Source organism: Quercus robur, chromosome 11 (genome assembly GCF_932294415.1).
Source record: "Quercus robur chromosome 11, dhQueRobu3.1, whole genome shotgun sequence".
NCBI classification, from domain to species: Eukaryota; Viridiplantae; Streptophyta; class Magnoliopsida; order Fagales; family Fagaceae; genus Quercus; species Quercus robur.
The window spans coordinates 6282103-6303726 of NC_065544.1; the positions used below are offsets into that span (position 1 = coordinate 6282103).

Genomic DNA, 21624 nt, shown 5'->3' on the forward strand with positions numbered 1-21624 from the left:
TTTTAAATTAAAAAAAAAAAAAAACCATTTAAAGACTAAATAAAATAAATTAAATAGGTTTCCATCAACCAAAAAATAATTAAATAGATTTGACACTAAAAAATTTTAATTAAGCATTAAATTTTTTGATCCTTTCTGTGGGGCCCGACCCAAAAATGATGGGCTATTCCAAACTCAGGCCCGTCCGAGGAGCGTACTGTCCGAAGAGAAGCCTCATATGAAGCGTTATTCAACCCCAATAGCGCCAAGGAAAACTGTCCGAGGAGTAACTCCTCCTCGGACATCACGAAGCCCAGACGAGGAACTTTCCCCAGCCATTTCAGCTCATCTTCCCAACATATAAAATGAATTAAATCCAAAATATCTCATGGAAGGCTACCACCACATTAATTGCGCCCCAACCACCCTCTTGGCCGCATTAATGAGGAAAAGACTCCTGAACAGTACCGCCTTGGCCTCTGCAACTCACAAAGGGTCTGATGAGGGCGTCTGATGGGACAGGTGCTCAAGTGGATGCTTGGATGATTAACAGGTGTAAGGTTGAGATGAAAAGAAGAGAAATATATAATGTAGTGGAGTCCCTCAAAGAAGGGGACGAGAGAACTGTATCAGGAACAAAAAAAGAAATAAAATCAGACTTGAGAAAGGTCCATTCTGGTGTTTTTATTTTTCTTTTTGCAAACAATATTGTCCATGCATTAGACCGAACAAGTTCACTGAGGCTAAGCTCTTTGACCCATCCTCTACAAATAATTATTGTGGGTTGCGCTTTGGGCCAAGGCCTAATCAACATAAGTTGGGCCAGGAAAATCGTGCAACCACAATTGGCGCCGTCTGTGGGAAAAGCTAAGGCATCAGCTAGTGCAACGGTCGAGCATGGCAGAACTAGATCCGCACCAGGAGGATCCTCACCAAGCTAACTCCCAACGGACACGACCCGCCGAGTCCCAGAGGCAAAATAACCCAACCAACCCAGGCGGCAGGGGGAATCGTGAGGGAAGTGTGCATACTATCCGGACGAGCCAGAGCCACACTCAGACAGGAAGTCACGTGTCTCAGAGGCGAAATAGTCACCAGGCCATGCAGCGAGAGATAGATGACTTAAAAAGGAAGTTACGACGTGTACAGCGAAGGCGATCTCCCTCTGACTCAGGCGAGTCTTCTAACGCGGAGGACATGAGTTACAGACGAAGGTCAAGGACCCCCCCAAGTGAGACCTTTTCTTACGAAAAGGAACCACGCCCAGTACGGAAGTATGAGAGCCCATCCAGCAAAGGTTCGGGGAGCGACGCCATGAAGAAGGCGTTGGATCAGGTCTCAAGGTCACCCTTCACGAATAGAATCGAAGGGGCTAAGCTGCCAAGACGCTTCAACCAACCGATATTCGCCATCTATACCGGCAGAACAGACCCGGTAGAGCACGTGAGTCAGTTCAACCAAAAAATGGCGATCTATTCGCAAAACGAAGCCTTAATGTGCAAGATCTTCCCATCCAGCTTGGGATCGATGGCAATGAGGTGGTTCAACAGCCTGAAGACAAACTCCGTAGGCTCCTACAAGCAGCTCACTCAAGCTTTTTGCTCCCGTTTTATTACAAACACCAGAGTCCCTCGACCTCTCAGTTTGCTACTGTCCTTATCCATGCATGAAGGAGAAACCCTGAAAGCGTACTCCGATAGGTATTGGGAGGTGTATAACGATTTAGATGACAACCATGATAATGTTGCTATCAGCACGTTCAAAAGCGGCCTCCCCACCGGGTATGGCTTAAGGAAATCCCTCACCGAAAAACCAGTTACTGACGTCCAACAGCTAATGGATAGGATCGACAAGTACAAAAGAGTGGAGGAGGATCAGCTGCAAGGGAAGGGAAAGGAGAAGGTTGTCCCCCTTAAAGCAAATGATTTCAGGACGGAACGTCACAATCCTGGTCAGCCGAGGAGAGATTTTCCGCGACAGGCTGGGCAGAGCAACCCGCAAACAGTGAATGCCGTATTCAGAGAGCCGGTACAACAAATACTGGAGAAAGTAAGGGACGAACCCTATTTCAGATGGCCGGGAAAGATGGCTGGAGACCTTGCCAGACGTAATCAGAACTTGTATTGCCACTATCATCAGGACCACGGGCATACTACTGAGGACTGCAGGAATCTGTGGAATCACCTGGATCAATTGGTCCGAGAAGGAAAGCTACGTCACCTGCTGCACCCATCGAGCGGCCATCCCGGCCAAGCAACACAAGAACCTCGAAGGGACGTGTCTTTAAGACCCCCCACCGGGACGATACATGTCATCCTCGCTGCACCGGGAAGAACTGGGCCACCCATCCCCAGGGTATTAGCCGTGGATCGCCTTCCCTCCGAAGGCAGGCAAAGGGAGCCCAAAAAGTTAAAAAAGGGAAGCTCTTTGATACTGGGGTTCTCGGATGAGGATAAGAGAGGAACAATTCAACCTCACGATGACGCCTTGGTGGTCACCTTGCGGATTGGGGGTTTCGATGTGAAAAGGGTATTAGTAGACTCTGGAAGTGCGGTGGAGATAATGTACCCCGACCTATACAAGGGGCTGAATTTGAAGCCGGAAGATTTGACAGCTTATGACTCCCCCCTTCTCAGCTTCGAGGGGAAGCTTGTTACGCCAAAGGGGCAAATCCGACTGCCCGTACAGACTGGGGCGGAAGTGGTGGAGGTGAATTTCATTGTGGTCGACGCTTATTCACCCTACACCGCGATAGTTGCAAGGCCATGGATCCACAGCCTAGAGGCCGTGACCTCCTCACTTCACCAGAAAGTAAAATACCCATCCAGAGGACGAATGGAAGAGATCCGAGGAGATCAGGCCGTGGCCAGGAAGTGTGTGGTGGCCGCCATTTTACATCGGCCCTTGGTCGAGTCCTCGGCCCCAAAGAGCTTATAGCAACCAGCCTCCTCGACAAAGCAAGACGAGGGGCTGGCCGAGGAGATAAGGTGTGAAGGTTTAGATAAGGTTGCTGTCAGCAATGACCCGGAGAAGTTCTTTCAGGTCGGCTCTGAATTGCCCTCTCAAGAAAAGGAAAAACTGGTCAGATTTCTCAGAGAAAATGTCGACGTATTCGCTTAGGACGCCTACGATGCCCCTGGAGTTGATCCCAGCTTCATCTGCCACCACTTGAACGTCAACCCCTGTTCCACTCCGAGGAAGCAGCCACCCTGACGCCCTTCAAAGGAACACGCTAGCGCCGTAAGAGACGAGGTGGCCAAGTTGAAAAGAGCAGGGGCTATCAAAGAGGTCTTTTATCCCGAATGGTTGGCGAACACAGTGGTGGTAAGGAAGAAGACGGGGAAGTGGAGGGTCTGCGTGGACTTCACGGACCTGAACAAGGCGTGCCCCAAGGACCCATTCCCTCTACCCAAAATCGATCGATTGGTGGATGCAACCGTGGGGCACCCCCGAATGAGCTTCCTGGACGCCTTCCAGGGCTATCATCAGGTACCCCTTGCACTAGAGGACCAAGAGAAAACGGCTTTCATGACGCCCATCGGAAATTATCATTATAAGGTGATGCCATTCGGGCTAAAGAACGCGGGCTCAACCTACCAAAGGATGATGACTCGGATGTTCGAGCCACAACTGGGCAAGATCATTGAAGTGTATATAGACGATATGGTTGTGAAGAGTAAAAGGATTTCCGAGCACGTGAAAGACCTTGGAACAGTCTTCGCTATCTTAAGGGAGCACCGGTTGCGGCTGAACGCCTCCAAATGTTCATTCGGGGTCGGGTCTGGGAAATTCCTAGGGTACATGGTCACCCATAGGGGAATAGAAGTAAGTCCCGACCAAATCAAAGCCATTAACAGTCTACAGACTCCTCGGAACCCGAAGGAGGTGCAGAAGCTCACTGGCATGATTGCGGTATTAAACCGGTTCATATCGCGATCGGCGGATCGATGTCGGCCTTTTTACCTCCTGATAAACAAGTGGAAAGAGTTTAAATGGTCGGAGGATTGCGTTCAGGCTTTCCAACAGCTTAAGGACTACCTGTCCCGACCACCCATCATGTCCAGTCCGGAGGCAGACGAGGTGCTGTTTGCCTACATCGCCGTAGCTCCCCACGCCGTAAGCCTGGTACTGATACGGGATGATAATGGGGTGCAGCGACCGGTGTACTATGTGAGCAAATCACTACATGAGGCCGAGGTGCGATACCTACCCTTAGAAAAGGCAATTCTGGCGATAGTGCATGCAACCCGGAAGCTTCCTCATTACTTTCAGGCGCATACGGTCATCGTTCTGACTCAGCTTCCCCTTCGAGCCGTGCTTCGAAGCGCTGACTACACAGGTAGGATCGCCATGTGGAGTGCTCTTTTGGGGGCTTTTGATATTAAATATATGCCCAGACCCTCCGTCAAAGGACAGGTCCTCGCAGACTTGGTAGCGGAGTTTGCTGAGCCCTCTATAGAAACGATGACCGAGAAGAAAGACCTGGGTGGAAAACTGGTTGGCGCAGTTTCAGCCGAGGAGACCATACATTGGAAGGTCTACGTGGATGGCGCGGCCAACCAGAGAGGATCAGGAGTTGGGATAGTGTTAATATCGCCGGACGGCGCTGTCATTGAAAAGTCATTAAGACTCGGATTCTCGGCTACGAACAATGAAGCCGAATACGAAGCCTTACTTCAAGGAATGGCAATGGTTCAAAGATTGGGTGGAAGAGTAATAGAAACCTTCTCGGACTCCAGATTAGTGGTCGGACAAGTGATGGGAGAGCTAGAAGCTCGAGATACTAGGATGCAAGAGTATCTGGGACAAGTCAAACGGCTACAGGCGAGCTTTGAATCCTTCAGTCTAACGCACATCTCCAGGAGCGTAAACACTCATGCAGACTCGCTGGCCACTCTTGCCACGTCCTCGGCACGTAATTTGCCACGAGTGATCCTAGTCGAAGATCTAGTCAAGGCCAGTCCCACCAGCGGAAACCCGATCCAAGTCCATCAGATTAGACAGAGTCCCAGTTGGATGGACCCCATAAGGAATTTCCTCCAAGACGATATCCTACCGGAAGAAAAACTAGAAGCCGAGAAGATACGTAGAAATGCTCCTCATTTCTGGCTATCAGAGGACCGCAAACTCTATCGGCGCTCCTACTCTGGACTGTATTTGCTCTGCGTACATCCAGAAGAGTCCGAGTCTCTTCTTGAGGAATTGCATGAGGGAGCATGTGGAAGTCACACCGGAGGAAGATCGCTGGCGCACAGGGCACTCACCCAAGGATACTGGTGGCCGAACATGCAGAGACAGGCCCAGGAATACGCTAAGAAGTGCGATCAGTGTCAAAGGTTTGCCCCGAATATCCACCAACTCGGAGGGGTTCTCAACCCACTCTCCAGTCCATGGTCGTTCGCGCAATGGGGTCTTGATATTGTCGGGCCTTTCCCCAAGGCTGCGGGGAACAAGCGATACATAATAGTCGGAACCGATTACTTCACTAAATGGGTGGAGGCTGAACCTTTGGCCAACATCAGGGACGTGGACGCCCAGAAATTCATCTGGAAGAACATTATCACCCGCTTCGGAATTCCGAGAACACTCATTTCCGACAATGGTCTTCAGTTTGACAGCAAGAATTTTAGGGAGTATTGCCGTGAGTTTGGGATCATTAATCGATATTCCACCCCCGCATACCCCCAAGGAAATGGGCAAGTCGAAGCCGTAAACAAGGTCATAGTGAACGGATTGAAGAAAAGACTGGATGAGTCAAAGGGGAGATGGGTAGAAGAACTACCGCACGTCTTATGGACCTATCGGACAACGCCGCGGTGTTCAACCGGTGAAACCCCCTTCTCAATGACTTATGGGGCTGAGGCTGTGCTTCCGATCGAGAACAATTTCCCCACGTTGAGGTCTAGCTCGTTTACCCCAAGCGATAACGATGAGTTGCTAGGAAGAAGTCTGGACCTAGCCGAGGAAAGAAGGGAAAAGGCCACGATTCACATGGCCTATTATCACCAGAAGCTAAGACAAGGGTATGATGCTAACGTCAAATTGCGGCCTCTGGGTCCAGGTGATCTCGTGATGAGGAAGATTCTTGGCAGCGCAAAGAACCCCTCTTGGGGCAAGTTGGGGCCCAATTGGGAGGGACCATACCGTGTCACATCCGTGGCCGGAATAGGCGCCTACTACCTAGAAGATTTGGATGAAAAAGCTGTACCTCGACCATGGAATGTAAATAACCTCAGGAGGTATTATTATTAATAAGAATGGCTTAGCATACGTTTTCTTTTATGACTATTTGCCGCTTGCCAGTCTACATTACAATTATTTATAAGTTTTAAACAGAACCTAAGTCCTGCATGGCTCCTCGGACCACAGACTTGGGGGAAATTAATACTTAAGCCAACTATTTATAAGTTTTAAACAAAACCTAAGTCCTGCATGGCTCCTCGGACCACAGACTTTTGGGGAAATTATTACTCATGACAGCTCATAGTTTTAAACAGAACCTAAGTCCTGCATGGCTCCTCGGACCACAGACTTTGGGGAAATTATTACTCATGACAATTCATAGTTTTAAGCAGAACCTAAGTCCTGCCTGGCTCCTCGGACCACAGACTTTTGGGGAGATTATTACTTGTGATAGATTGAGAGATTATTACTTAAAGGAAATCATTTTAATGCGTGCGCGCAGTTTAGTACCATCGCAATCGTCAAATGCGCAGCGCCAAAAACCCATTTTTATTTTGACCGATTACCCATATCCACATCGATCGTAAATGTTTAAAGAAGAGTGCTACTAACGCACATCCGTAGTAGGCAAAACGAACATTTTATATTAATATTCCGAGTACATTAGAAAGAGAGGTCCTTACAAAAAAGGGAAAAGTAGGATAACTCTCATTTAAAAGAAAAATAAAATAAAATAAAAAATAAAAACTATTTACAGAGATTGAAAGCCTAAAAGGCTAAGCTTGAGCAGGAGGATCTTCTTTCTGCTCGGGCTGAGGAGGAGGAACCTCGATGGTAGAGTCTGCGGCGGGATCCTTCGCCATATCAGGCACAGGGACGGCATCAGGCACCGCCAGGTCCTGCTCCGAGGCCACTTGGGCGTCTTCAGGATTCGCACGGATCTCCCTAGGATAGAAGATGCTCTCGGGCAGTCTTAGTGCGGAATCCGCAGGAACTCCTGCAGCGTCGAGAGCATGAGCCCATGAAATGCCACAGTACTCCCTGCATACCTCGGGAATCTCCTCAGACAGCCTGGCCTCCGTCTCTTCAGCCCCGAGCTGGCGAGCAGCATTCTTCTCGGCCTCTGTAGCCTCTCGGATCAGCTGGGCCTCCTCCTTTACCTGCCTCAGCTCATCCTCTACTTTTTGCAGGGCAATCTTGAGATCCTGCATTGCCTGCCTCTCGGTGATGAGGTTAAGCTGCGTCGTGTACAGCTCTTTGCGCTGGTCCTCCGCCTGGGTCTCAGCACTCTTTAAACCAGCCTCTGCACTTTTGCGCCGGTTCTCCGACACCTTGAACTCGTCCGTGAGTTTAAGGTGCTCGTGCTTGAGGGACCCTAAGGCTTTCTCCATCTCTGCCCGAGCCTGGGTCTCAGCCTCAACCCGACTACGGCTATCGCGGCAAAACTCATCAGCCACGAACACCTGCTGGGTAATCTGCGAACGAAACAAGAGTGTTAAAGAAATCTAGCAGGGATAGGTAAATTAATAAAACAGTAAAAGGATTACTTACCAACGCGAGATCCCTTTTTAGGGATAGGAAGAGCTCGTGCTGAGAGAACCGCCTATAAGCCTCCATGTCCTGAGGAAGGAGTAGGGGTTGCTCTAAGGCGTCAGCCAAGTACCCTGCTCGGCCTCGGTTATACTCTCGGACCGAAGCATTGGAAAGGATGGCCACCCCATCCAGTTCCAACTTGGGGTTCCATGCACGAGGGGCAGCGCGCACTTCAGCAACGTTCTCCTCATCCCGGCTCTCCGAGAAGTTACCCCTTCTGCTCCTTGGCGCCCGCATGGTCTTTTGCTGCTTGGTCGGCTGGGCAATCACCTCACCTTCCTCAGTAGTGTCAACCGGCCTCTTCTTCTTCAGGTCCGGATTAACCTTAAGACCAGGGTCCGAGACGCCCAGAGGGACCACAGGGGGAAGGGTTTTGACCTGTGGAGGAGTTGGTCCCTTCGATGACTGACTCTTCGATGACTGACCTTTCCCTCGGGAGGACATCAGCTCCTTTAGAGTCTTTCCCTTTCCTGCCATGGGCTCTATCTCTTCGTCTGAAGTATCGTCCGAGCAGATAACGATTGAGGGAATACCAACTGCGGAATGTTGGTCCTGCTCTGCTTCGGGATTAGAAAGCTCCACCAAGGGGTTTTGCTGAATTTCCTCCTCGAAGTAAAACTTATCTATCTCTTCCTCAAGGGAAAGACGAGATGATTCAGCCTCTTCTTCAACCAAAACAGCAGCGCCAGGCTCGTTTACCGGAGGTAGCTGCTCTGCTAAGTAGGGATTTCTGACACCTGGCAACACAACTGGTGGCAAATCGTGGTCAGCTAGGAATCCGTCTTGGGACACGTCAATTCTAGCCAGCCTCGGACTGCCAGCCCTTATAGCGTGACCGACTGCCTGAAAAGCGCTGCTCAGAGGTTGGTAACCCAGAACCAGATGGGCCGCACGCAACTGTCCGTCCTGGGCGACGTAAATCTCCGACCTGAGAAGATAGTTCAGCGCTGGCACGTTCACAAGGCTTATCCGAGGAGCAACGTGACTTTTGTCTGCAAACAAACCAAGAAAAGTGAGGTTAGACCATGAAATTTTCCAATTACAAAGAAAGCAAGAAAAATAACCCCTCAACACTAAATCCTTTCCCCAAAAAGGATCAATCCTAAAAGCGCCGCACCTGGGTTTCCTGCCCGAGTTGGACAATGAATACCGTCGAACCACTCCCCAGAAGCAATGAGGAAGTCATTCTTCACGGTCTTATTGGAAACTGGAAGACAAGAGATCAACCTAACGTCCTCGTTCCGGGATTTAAGATAATACCCATCATCCCCGAGGCGGTGACATTCGTACAGATAAGCCACATCGTGCCAAGTAAGGCCTAGATTCATCCGCTCGTTTAAGACATCTACACAGCCTAGTATCTTGAACATATTCGGGGCACACTGATACGGCGTCAACCTATGGTTGAACAGGTATTCCCTCGTGATCCTACGCATGGGAAGTGTCATCCCTCCCTCTATGAAAGCAATCATGGGGATAACGACTTCTCCCACAACTCTATCTGTCAATACTCCTTCCAGAGGACAGTACCGCAGCCCAACCCCAGGGGGAATGTGATATTTAGCCCTAAAGGCCTCCATAGCGGCTGGAGTTTTTACTAATTTTTCGAATCTACCCATCTGAACTGAAAGGGGGGAAATGAAAGTAGAGACCACGAAGAAAAGTAAAGTCCGAGGAGGGAATTGAAACGGAGAGAAAAGCGAAATGTACTGGTACCTTCACAAAACGCTCAAGGGGACGCCTGGAAATCTCTCTTGGACGAAATACTTCACAAAAACGGCTACGGCGGCGTAACGGACACAAGTGTTCGTATATCTCTGGGATTCGATGGAGTTCTCTGGAGTCTTTTGAGGTTTGCGAAATGCAGATGAAAGAAGGAACTGAACCCCTCTGACGTCTTATATAGCCGGGAGGAGAGAGAAAAGATCATCCCTGCCTAAAAATACGGGAAAAAACGATGGCCGTTCGATCCACGCCAAGCCGTTGGATGAAGGGAACATAACGCCTCCAGAAGTTAATGGCCACGCCTCGTAAATTGTAGCGCGTCAAAAGTAACGGTCCGCACGCGCGCCCCACGATCTCCTTATTTCCCTCCACTCACAAACATCAAAACCCCGCTTTTCCCCTCGGAGGGAGGTAAAAACCGGAGTTTTGAGGGGCTATTGTGGGGCCCGGCCCAAAAATGATGGGCTATTCCAAACTCAGGCCCGTCCGAGGAGCGTACTGTCCGAAGAGAAGCCTCATATGAAGCGTTACTCAACCCCAATAGCGCCAAGGAAAACTGTCCGAGGAGTAACTCCTCCTCGGACATCACGAAGCCCAGACGAGGAACTTTCCCCAGCCATTTCAGCTCATCTTCCCAACATATAAAATGAATTAAATCCAAAATATCTCATGGAAGGCTACCACCACATTAATTGCGCCCCAACCACCCTCTTGGCCGCATTAATGAGGAAAAGACTCCTGAACAGTACCGCCTTGGCCTCTGCAACTCACAAAGGGTCTGATGAGGGCGTCTGATGGGACAGGTGCTCAAGTGGATGCTTGGATGATTAACAGGTGTAAGGTTGAGATGAAAAGAAGAGAAATATATAATGTAGTGGAGTCCCTCAAAGAAGGGGACGAGAGAACTGTATCAGGAACAAAAAAAGAAATAAAATCAGACTTGAGAAAGGTCCATTCTGGTGTTTTTATTTTTCTTTTTGCAAACAATATTGTCCATGCATTAGACCGAACAAGTTCACTGAGGCTAAACTCTTTGACCCATCCTCTACAAATAATTATTGTGGGTTGCGCTTTGGGCCAAGGCCTAATCAACATAAGTTGGGCCAGGAAAATCGTGCAACCACACTTTCCATTAAAAAAAGATTGATTATTCCCTTATTAAAAATTGATTATTTCCATGTAAAAAATAATAAAATAAGATCCTAAGGCAAGCCCATAGGTAGCCAATTAGGCCCAATCTAGTAGCCCAGCCCGCTAAAGACAAAATGCGAATGTCCATGGGCAGAGTCATGAGCTGGGATTTTCTTTTTTGGCCTAGCCCGACTAGGCCCATTAAATAGTTAATAGCCTTATATGCCCAACCCATTGTGCCTATGGGCCAAGTAAAAATGGGCCGGGCCAAGCCGACACAGCCCATTGACAACCCTTAGTCAAATTAAAATAGAAAATTCTCATTTGTTGGCTACAAAAAGATCAAGGGTTTTGACCTTACTACCTCATTTAAAAATTATATATGCTAATCAAATGTTAAACTTTTAACCAGAATAATGGAATTCAAATGAGTCTCCATTTGCAAGTTTCTTGTAGTTCATTAGCATAGCCTACTCTTCTTAATAGAAGATCCAAGATTGAAATCCTCTTTCCCCCCTTGTTCATAGAATTATTATTGTTTTTAAATGTCTTCCTTTTTTTTTTCTAATAATAAATAACCTCTCCAATATTTCTTTTCATCTTATTCTTCTGCCATCCTTTTTTTTTTTTTTTTAATATTGTTAAGATTAAAATCCTATAAATTATCTCTGGATCACATTAGAAATCGTAACATTCTACTTTCCATAAATAATAAGATGAAAAATCATCAATATTAATAATGTATGTTAAAGAATTACTAAAATTATTCTAAAATATATATAAGTAATATAAAAACACAATCTCTCTTCTTCTTTTTTTAAATAAACAAATATATTTTAAAAGAAAAAAAAAGAGTTAATTAAAACCAATATATTCAAAAGAAAAATGAAGCTATATCTATATTAAAATATTCCTTGAAAGCAAAAGAAAATATATTCATATAAAATCCAGTGGCCACAAACTAATATTATCAATACAATTTTACTTAGTAAAAAATCAATACATTAATGATATGAATAATGTTTTTCATAATAGTCTACCTAACCTATTGTTATTGATGCATAAATCAAAATCATATATTTTAGTAGGATCGTGTGAAAGTGATGTTGTCTTAGTTGTAACTTGACACCCATAAGTTGTGATATTTTGTGCGTAATATGATTGTTGTTCTTTTAACTACCCAATTTCATTCTCTTTCCCATCTTCTACCTCAAGCTAGTGAAATGCAAGACAGCGGGAGAGATTCAACAATTTCTAATCTCTAGTGGACCTCTCAGTAGGACTTGAAACCAGATGAAATTCTGACCTTTCACATTTGGAATGAGCGGTTTTGGGAAAAAAGAAAAGGGCAATAAATTATATAGTATGTTTATTATGAGAAAGTTTGGGGGAAAGTGGGATTTTGGGTTTCTTTATGGTCTATTTGAATGCTATGGATTTGGATTTGTTAATGTTTTACTGAAGGGGGTTGTGGATGGTTTTGTACGAACCTGTACAAGGATTTATGGCCCTAATGACAATAGACAGCGAGCTGCTTATAGGAGGAGCTGGCACGTGTGCGTGCTTTGTGGACCATGGCATGGTGCTTAATAGGTGATTTTAACATCATTAGTTATCTGAGCAAGGGACTTAATTGTGATTCTTTTAGCCCATCTATGTTTGCTTTTTCTGATTTTATTAAGAATAATTATCATGTCGATTTACTGTTAGAGGGGGCTTCCTTTATCTAGTTTAAGGAATCTGTGACACCTTCTATGTTTAGAATTGACAGGGTTTTGGTATCTTTGGATTGGGAAGGTCATTTTGAGAATGTATCTCAAAGGATGCTTCCCCAGGTTATTTATGATCATTGTCCACTCTTGTTGGAAGCATGTGGTTTTTGTAAGGGCCGGTGTGCCTTTAAATTTGAGAAAATGTGGTTGAAAGCTAAGGGTTTTGTTGAGAGAGTTCAACAATGGTGGAATGGGTACTGCTTTGTGGATTCTCGTAGTTTTATTTTAGCCCAAAAACTAAAGGCTCTTAAAGTTGATCTCAAGAAGTGGAATAGGGAGGAATTTGGAGACTTGGCCTTTAGAAAAAAAAAAGTTTGCTGTTTGAATTGTTGGGGCTTGATGCTATCAAAAAGGTGCGGGGTCTCTTAAATGTGGAACAATCCCACCATATACAGATTAGAGGGGATATTGAATATTTAGCTTCTTTGGAGGAGATTTTTTAGAGACAAAAATCTCGTGCCTTGTTTGTGAAGGAGAGAGACAATAATACTCATTTCTTTCATAGATTAGCAAATTCCCATAGAAGAGCTAATCAAATTAATAGTATTGAAGTGGATGAGGTTGTTTATGAGGATGAGATGGATGTGCGTTCTCAAGTGGTTCAGTTCTATTAGGCTTTGTATTAGGAGACTGAAACGAGGCGCCCTTCTTTGGAAGAGAGTCTGTCATTAGAGAGGGAGTTCTCTAAAGAGGAAGTCATCCAGGTTTTAAAGGAAATGGAAGGGGATAAAACCCCTGGTCCCGACTGATTCACTACGGCTTTTTTCCATAAATGTTTGAGTGTTGTGGAAAAGGATGTTATAAACTTTTTCGAACACTTTCATTGTCACACTGTGTTTGAATGGTCTATGAATACTTCTTTTCTTACTTTAATTCCTAAGAAGAGTAATGCTTTGGATGTTAAAGATTTTAGGGTATATATATATATATATATATATATATATATATTCCCTAACTACATATCTAAGATTATACGATTTTTTTTCTATTCTTTTTTAGGATACCACAGCAGCTCAAGAACAAGAAATATCTAAGATTATACTATTTTTTTTCTATTCTTTTTTAGGATACCACAGCAGCTCAAGAACAAGAACGTATAATGAAACGAAATTATTGGATCATCATTTCTCTTATTTGTCAGGCGGTATTTGTTGCATGTTGGACTACAGAGTATGGCAGCCGGTATTTTGCTGATAATGTTTGGAGCTCAAAAACCATTGTTTTTCTTATATTTCTTCTCCTTAGCTCTATTAACATGGTTATATACACCATTATAAATGTACTCGTTGAGATCGTTGTGCAAGGTCCATTTACAAAATTTGGTATCAATTTCGTAGCTGCACTCATACATGAATTGGTTATATCTTTTGCAAAAGAGAGTGACAATTTACATCATGTTTCTGTGCACCATTGTTAACTTTTTAACCTTTAAAAGAGTTGTTTCTAGTTCGGATAAAGGCGAATTGAACAAAATATGAATTTATGGACCAACTTAAATTCAAAATTGGACCATGAGTGGATAAGTTAGTACATGCATACACATATTGAGTTTAAATATTAAAATTGAATATAATCAAACTGTGACCTTGAGTGTTCAAGATCATCACTATTGGGTAGTGAGTAGTGGCAGTGAGTAGTGACAATGGTTTATTATTATTATTATTATTATTATTATTATTATTTATTTATTTTTATGTGTAAGGCCGAGCCATAAAAATCAAATTAGACATTCTGGTTTGACTGGTTTAACCTGGAATTAGACCTTAATCCAATATGGTTCTTATTAAAATCCAAAATTATACTAAAACAGTAAAATGCCAAACTTTTAGTCGAAATGGTGCAATGTTTTTTAACCACATTACCAACCACCTCAGCAAAAGACTTTAGTCTTATTAATTAAATATATATAATCTATATATATACATATATAATTAGTGTGGGTTTTGGAATATAGCTGCCCCGTCAACTTAGGGCTAGAGAAGAAAGACCGAAGAGACACTCCTGAAATAAGAACTCGACCCAGATCTCAACATAGAAAAGCTCAAGCCCAAGAAAATATAGACCATTTGGACTGGCTGTCGAGGAACAGATTTATCCCGAGATATGATAGCCTAACCGAGAAGAAATCAACGGATTCACCAAGGACACAACTTCAGTCTCCATTCTCGAGGAGCGCGAAGAAGACTACGCAAAGCCCAACGTAATGGTCACCTTCACATTAATTAGGTGTTCCTACCTAATGTTAGCCTCACTAAATGATAAATGACTTGCCTAAATAGTAGAGACACCACAAAAGTCTACCTTATGGGACAAGTAACTCCATAAATTCAACTAAGAGATACATAGCTAGAAAGGAAGAATGTGGGGAGGATAAAAGGAGGAGATAGCCAACAAAATGAAGGATCCTGAAAAATTGGGAAAGAAGAGCTAGAAAGAGAAAGAAAGTGCAAGAACTTGCGTTTAGAGAGCAAGAATTTGTATTCATCTTTGATTTATATATTGTACCTCGGGAATTAGTTTTTTTCAATCAAACTATCTTAATCTTCCATCTTTGTCCTTCAATTGTTTGTTTAATCTTTTCATTGTGAATTTCTTTTACCATTTCTTAGAAATTAATTGTGTTGATCAAGAGCTCTAGCCCTGCTTCTTTCAGTTTGTATTTTTGACCCTACAATTAGAATAAAAATTTTTACTGTTTACTTTTCACTATTTTCTCAATTATCCTTATCATTTAATTGAAATTTATTTTTCCCAAAAATATAAATTAAGGAAAAAAAATAGAATTTTGCAAACTACAATTTGAAATAAAATAAAAAGATAAGTGGTAATGTTGTCAAATGAAATATCTTAAACATACCTAGCTTCATATTGCATATTTTATAAGTACTAAAACATTCAAAACATTTTACACATCTAAACCGTTAGTAATTTTAAATAAAATGATGGATTAGGCAAAAAGAGGAAAAAGAAAAATCTACCACGCAGGTAACACATGTACAATATTTTTATTAACAATACTCTCCTACAAACAGGTACATCCAATTTCACACTATGATGTGAATAACAACGCTTTCATATAATCTATTACGTGCAATCAGCTTATTATACACCAATCAAAAACTTCACACATTAATGGGGGGTGTGCAATTTGATGCGTCCTATACTTATATTGCTTTATTAAACTCTTACCTAGATTGCACGGATCTACAAATAATAGAATATGAAAAACGAAATAGCTGTATATATGGATTTGACTTGGTCCAATTCTTTGTCTTTTTATAAAATTGACTTTAAAAGAAACAAGAAAAGAAGGTGAGAGATATTCTCATATTCATATATATTCATGTCCTATTCCTATCCTACGCGTGTGGTTAATGGTTATTGGTTACGGGTTTTTTTGTTGTACTAGTTTTTAGACTTTCGAACAGTGTTTCTGTGTATTTCGTGAATGGGTGGGCCCCACAAAAGTCCACAAGAACCTCGGAACCTTCGAGGAAGAAGAAGCACATTGGGTTTGGTTGTCTGAGTTGTGCCGGTGTTGGTTTTGTTTTTGCTTTTTTTTTTTGGTGGACCCCACACGGAAATTGGTCTAAAATCTTCATTAGTACATTTTCGACCACTATTGATATTCAACGTTTCAAACTCAAGACTTTCTCTCTGATATATATGTATATTTTTTTTTCTCTTCCAGAAAATGAAAAGAAAAACACACTCACAAACACAGTATATTTGTGGTGTTGTTACTGTTGTACAGTTCTGACATATGGTACTAATATTGAATATAAGAGCAAACTTTAGTTCATACTTTCTTTCCAGCTCAATGAATGAATGAACCCCACAAGAGAAGCAATATAGAAAATTCCAAAAACGCGTACGGTCGTCATTTTGATGGTCAAAAACCAGAAAATTCCATCCACATCCACCATCATCTCTTATCATTCAATATCTTTGATAAACTATATGCAGTGCAGGTGCTCACTATTATACCAAATTTATTCTACCCCTTTATATTTTTCAATATACAGTACCAAACCAATAAAAAGATCAGCCCAAAGTTTTTATTTTGACTATTATTATATAGGTTCTTGTTCAGACCAACAACCCCAACCAGTTTATCTTCTGGTGACGGCCAGACCCATATGGTAAGCAACCAAAAAAAGCACTAATTTTTTTGGTGATACATATACCCTTTTGGATTTATCAGATACAGAAGAAAGAAGAAGAGGCAGATAGATAGAGAGACAGAAGTTGGTTTGGATTTTGGTTAAGTTGTTAAGGTGGGTAATAGTGGATACATGATTCAGGAATTTGAGATATGAGTAATCAGGCAGTTGCAAGTGCTTCTAACACAGCAAAATCCCCCAGCTTCTTTGAAAAAATCAAGGTTTGTCTCTTCCTTTTCATATTTCTTGGATTCAATTCTATTTTTGGTTTTGGAAATTCAGTTTCTTTGATTAAAAATTAAAACACGTGGTTTGAATTTTCTTCTGATGTGTTTTGGGAATTGACTTTTTTATTTGGTGGCTGTTAAATTTGAACCAAATGAATCATGCACCAATCCCTTCCTGTCTTTTCTTGTATACACCATACTATTAGACTTCTAATTTGAATTACTAGTAATTGGCTTAATTGATTCTCAAAAAAGAAAAAAGAAAAAAGTAATTTAGCTTAATTTCAATTGCAGGATTACAAGTTTAATCGGGTCCCCTGTTAATTTTTTTTTTAGAGATAACTTCATGAAGTTCCCTCATGATGATTTTTTTTTATTATCAGATCAAGACACTAAGTGGTTTTTTTGTGTAGGCGTGGATTAAACCCCAATTATAAATACCTTGTTTGTGATCCTTATGAACCATTGGATTTCAAATTATGTTAAATTTAAAACAAAATAAAAATAAAAATCCGTTTTGGGATTTTTAAATTTTCATATACTGGACTCCAAATAGTAGAAAGCTAATAGAGGACTGGAATTCTTCTTAGTTATCAATCTGAGATCATTTAGGATTCTGAGATGATGATAGTCTTCATGTATTTTTTTTTTTTTAAACTTATTTTTTTATTGGTACTTGCACACATGCCTAGTGAGTCTTGAACCTACGGCCTCACCTTCACCTTGCTTTTACAAGGGAGAGGTGCCAGTTGAGCTAGGCAAATCGGCTCTTTTAACTAATATTAGCATTGCAGAATGCTACTTGCCTTAAATCTTCATCGGCTGATTCTGGGAAGGGGAAAAGCAAGTCATCGACTAATACAGTGTCTCATGGATTCCACTTAGTTGAAGGTAAATCTGGTCATGATATGGAGGACTACCATGTTGCTGAATACAGAAAAAAGAAGAATCACGTGCTTGGATTATTTGCCATATTTGACGGCCACCTAGGTGATCGTGTGCCAAGTTATTTGAGAGATAACCTTTTCAACAGAATACTTGATGAGGTATCCCTTCCTGACCATTCCAACTTTGTTTTTCTTTCCGGAAGCATTTTGTTATGTATTCTTCATTTGTTTGGAAGATTAGAATTTTGCCTGTTATTTATAGTTGACTGATAATCAAACGTCAACCTAGATAGATAATCATGAGGTCTTTATGTTCCAAGTGTGATCCTAAAAGTTAAACCAAAGCATAACTTCGATGTTTGTGTGTCCTTATTTATTCAATAATGGCAGTCAACTACTACTTAAAAAACTTCAGTATGTTGTATACTTAGGCTCTCATTCTTTGTAGAAGCAATACATATACAATTAACTGTTTTAGTTACTGCTTTGACTGTATAATGCAGCCAACTTTCTGGAACAATCCTGAGTCGGCAATAAGGAATGCTTACCGCTCCACAGATAAGTTAATATTGGATAACTCCTTGCAATTAGGGCCTGGTGGCTCAACTGCAGTAACTGCAATAGTCATTGATGGCAAAGACTTATGGGTGGCAAACATTGGTGACTCAAGAGCTGTTGTGTGTGAGAGGGGCGCTGCTAATCAAATTACAGTAGATCACGAACCTCATAGTGAACGAAGAAGGATCGAGAAGCAGGGTGGCTTTGTGACTACTCTGCCTGGTGATATATTTTGTCCTACAATATAAAATCAATATAACCTTATTACTCTTTATTATAGGCTTTTCTTCTTTGGGGATCTTGGCTTTGGTTATAGGGTTGTTTATTATGAGGATTCTGCAATACTGAAAAACTACAACTTTTTCCAGGAGATGTACCCAGGGTTAATGGCCAACTTGCAGTTGCACGTGCTTTTGGGGATCAAAGCCTCAAAGCTCATTTAAGTTCAGAGCCTGATGTAAGACATGTGCCCGTAAACTCAACCATTGAGTTTGTTATATTGGCAAGTGATGGATTATGGAAGGTCAGTTATTATAGTAGTTTATGGATGACAAATTGTTCTGCCATTCTCTGTTTTTTGTCTTCATTTTCTTCATCTTCCTCATCATATCCCATAATATGTCAAAACATTGGTTTGCTTAGGTTTAAATGTTTAATCTTACCAAATGGTGTGCGCTTCTAATATTTCAATTTTCAATTTTACACATAAAAAAATCATTTCAGTTTTTAATAGTATTTGAAATGACTTTCTTTTGTTAACATCACATAAACCAAATTGTGTGTTTTTGCAATGTCTATAATATGATTTTGATTTAGATTGTGCCAAACAAGATATCAAGATATTATATCAAGTTGTGGTGACTGATTTTATATTGACTGTATTGTAAATAATGAATTCATACATTCAAGTAAATGATGATGAAAAAGTGTTCACTTTCAAATAAATTTATTTTGTAGTAAACTTATTCAAATAGAATTTGCAGAAATCCTTTATTGACATGCAATCCACTTGTGTCTTTTTTTTTAAGAGTTTCCTTACTAAGGCCATCTAAATGAAGAAAATGAAAATATTTTGGAGCACATTTTCTCTCTTAGTTTTACTTATCAAAAATTGAAACTTCCTCATGTATCATTTCTAAGACCCAGGATTGAAAGAAATTAAAGGTATAGAACCAAATACAGAGGACCTCCCATATATCATTTCCAGACCCCAAGTTAAAAGCGTACTCTGCAAAGCTGTAAATAACAGTGTTTCTTTAGGCTTGAAAGTTGTCATCCTCATTGGCTGACCTAGTGCCTGTTTGGCATTGTTGTAGGACGTAGAGCTTTTAAATTGAAAAGCTCTTTACTATTTTGAGTTTTTGGCAAATTATAGTGAATAGTGCTTTAAAGTTCTGGATTTATAAAACATGAACACTGAATTGCAGAGGTTTTTTTCCTCTAAAAGCTCCATATTTCTGCTTTTAGCCTTAAACCTTTTCAGTTTCAAGGACCCTTTAAAGAGCTTCTCTAGGGGCTTTTCCAGGAACAACACCCCCCCCCCCCCCCCTTTTTTTTATCTTCTTTCAAAAAGAGGTAACGCACAATTAGACTGGCTCCTAGCCACCTCAAGAACTCCCTAGTTCTTATTCTACTGTTAGGATCTGTCCAAAGCAAATGTCATGGTGGGAAGAAGTGCCCTCTATAGTGTTGTAAAGTGATTACTCCCCAATCTGCATCATGTAAAACTAAAGACTAGATGGTAAAAAATCAAAATTTGGAAATGGTATGACCTCCTGAACAATATTCTTATACCATGGTTCAAAGAAGAGTTTATTCACAGGCTCTCAATTGCATTGAAGGGTTCTGATTGTATATAAACAAGACATTGGCAACCTTTAAAAGTTGGATGATGTTAGTTCATCTAGTAATTTATTATCTTCTTTGTAAAGTGATCGCCACCTTGAACGTGTAACACATGTGGAACTAAGGTTCTTTAGGACTTGTGAAATTTCTGCATTCCTCTACAGCCTAAGGCTGGTAGTTAAAGGAGCCTGCTTACTGAGTCATGGGCTAGTGCAATACCTTGATCACAGTATTAGTTCATGAATCGTTGGGGAAAGAGGCTTCCTCTTTTTTGCCTCCCTACTCTGGCAGACTAAGTAAATAATGGCTGTTTACCTGCCATTGTTAAATTATGTAGCACTGAGGATTATCTCACAACCAGATGAAATAAATGACCTATACTAATGTTCCATGTATCTACTATGTCTATTTCTTCATATTGCACGTATAGTATAGAAGGACTAACAGCTTAAGGGTAGAACTTGATTTCCTTTTCTTTCTCTTTTAAGTGTATGTCTTCATTTCCCATCCGTTTCACTGAATGTTTAAACTGCTTTTACTTTCACTGTGGTATCAATACTGAATCTATTTGGGAGAATGTATATAAATAATACAAAAGAGACTATTCTGTTTTTTCAGTTACCATGTTTGTCCCTTAATGTTTTCTCTTGATAGTTGAAGCGCTCTGGCTGGCAGGTTATTAAAAATCAAGAGGCAGTTGATTTGGTGAAACACATAAAAGATCCTCAAGCAGCAGCAAAGCGATTGACAACTGAAGCATTGGCGAAAAATAGTAAAGATGATATATCTTGCATTGTGATCCGTTTTGGATGATGCTGCTGAGAAAAAATTGCTTTCCACTACAAAGTCAGCTCTTTTGTTAGTATTGTCCTGGTTCCAGTAGGAAGATTGAAATAGAAGCACTGTTTGATTTATCTTATGTTATGCATGCAATGGCTCCTTTGTAGGGATATTCATGTTAGAGCTAGTGGACATGGTGTGTCGTGCATATTTTTTATATTACCTGGGAAAGAGTTTTCCTTGACCCATGAACCACGTACAGAAGTTTGCAAGCTTGCTGGGGTTGGTATAATACTCTATTTTGGTCAAATGGGGGTGGGAAGGAGAAGAAAAAAAAAGGAGAAAAAAATGAAGATTGTGTATATAGTTGGTGGACATAAATATGATAGTTTGAAAACTCTTACATGCGGTGGTTGTTCTTATTATTTTATACTTATGGGAAATGTAACATAAACAACATCTTCACGATACTTTTACAATAAATTTTAAGTGATAAGTTGTTATTGGTTGTCATAGATGGGCAAAAAAATAATTGAAGTGGTGAATTCTTCCAATTAGAACCAGTAACAACTTAGCACCATGATTTATTGTAAAAGTATTGTGAAAATTTTGTGGATATATCACTTCTCTTTATTTATTCTCCTGATTAGTTTAGTCTCAATTTCCTAGGTGAAAAATTTTAGGACCACAACTAATTTAACACCCATTTTCACATTTATCTGATGTTGTTGACAATGAGTGATAGTTTCATGTGAAAGTGACATACAATTAGTCACAAAGA

General features: G+C 41.5%; 1 protein-coding gene across 2 annotated transcripts; it reads left to right on the plus strand.

Annotated features, from left to right (window-relative positions):
- Positions 1–16063: 16063 nt before the first annotated feature.
- Positions 16064–21246, plus strand: LOC126704550 (probable protein phosphatase 2C 44). 2 transcript variants are annotated; one of them, XM_050403524.1, is made up of 5 exons: positions 16064–16767; positions 17568–17819; positions 18164–18440; positions 18587–18741; positions 20718–21246. In XM_050403524.1, the coding sequence occupies exons 1-5, from the start codon at positions 16699–16701 to the stop codon at positions 20874–20876; spliced, it is 912 nt and encodes a 303-aa protein (XP_050259481.1). In that variant the 5' UTR covers positions 16064–16698; the 3' UTR covers positions 20877–21246. The 2 variants fall into 2 exon arrangements, with proteins under 2 accessions (XP_050259481.1, XP_050259482.1); XM_050403525.1 differs by having other exon boundaries at positions 16072–16767; positions 20739–21246.
- Positions 21247–21624: the final 378 nt, after the last annotated feature.

Coding starts and splice junctions, on each gene's coding strand:
- LOC126704550 (XM_050403524.1), top strand. CDS start 16,699: ATGAGTAATCAGGCAGTTGCAAGTGCTTCTAACACAGCAAAATCCCCC. Junction 18,441..18,586: donor CTTTGTGACTACTCTGCCTG/GTGATATATTTT, acceptor AACTTTTTCCAG/GAGATGTACCCAGGGTTAAT. Junction 18,742..20,717: donor CAAGTGATGGATTATGGAAG/GTCAGTTATTAT, acceptor TTCTCTTGATAG/TTGAAGCGCTCTGGCTGGCA.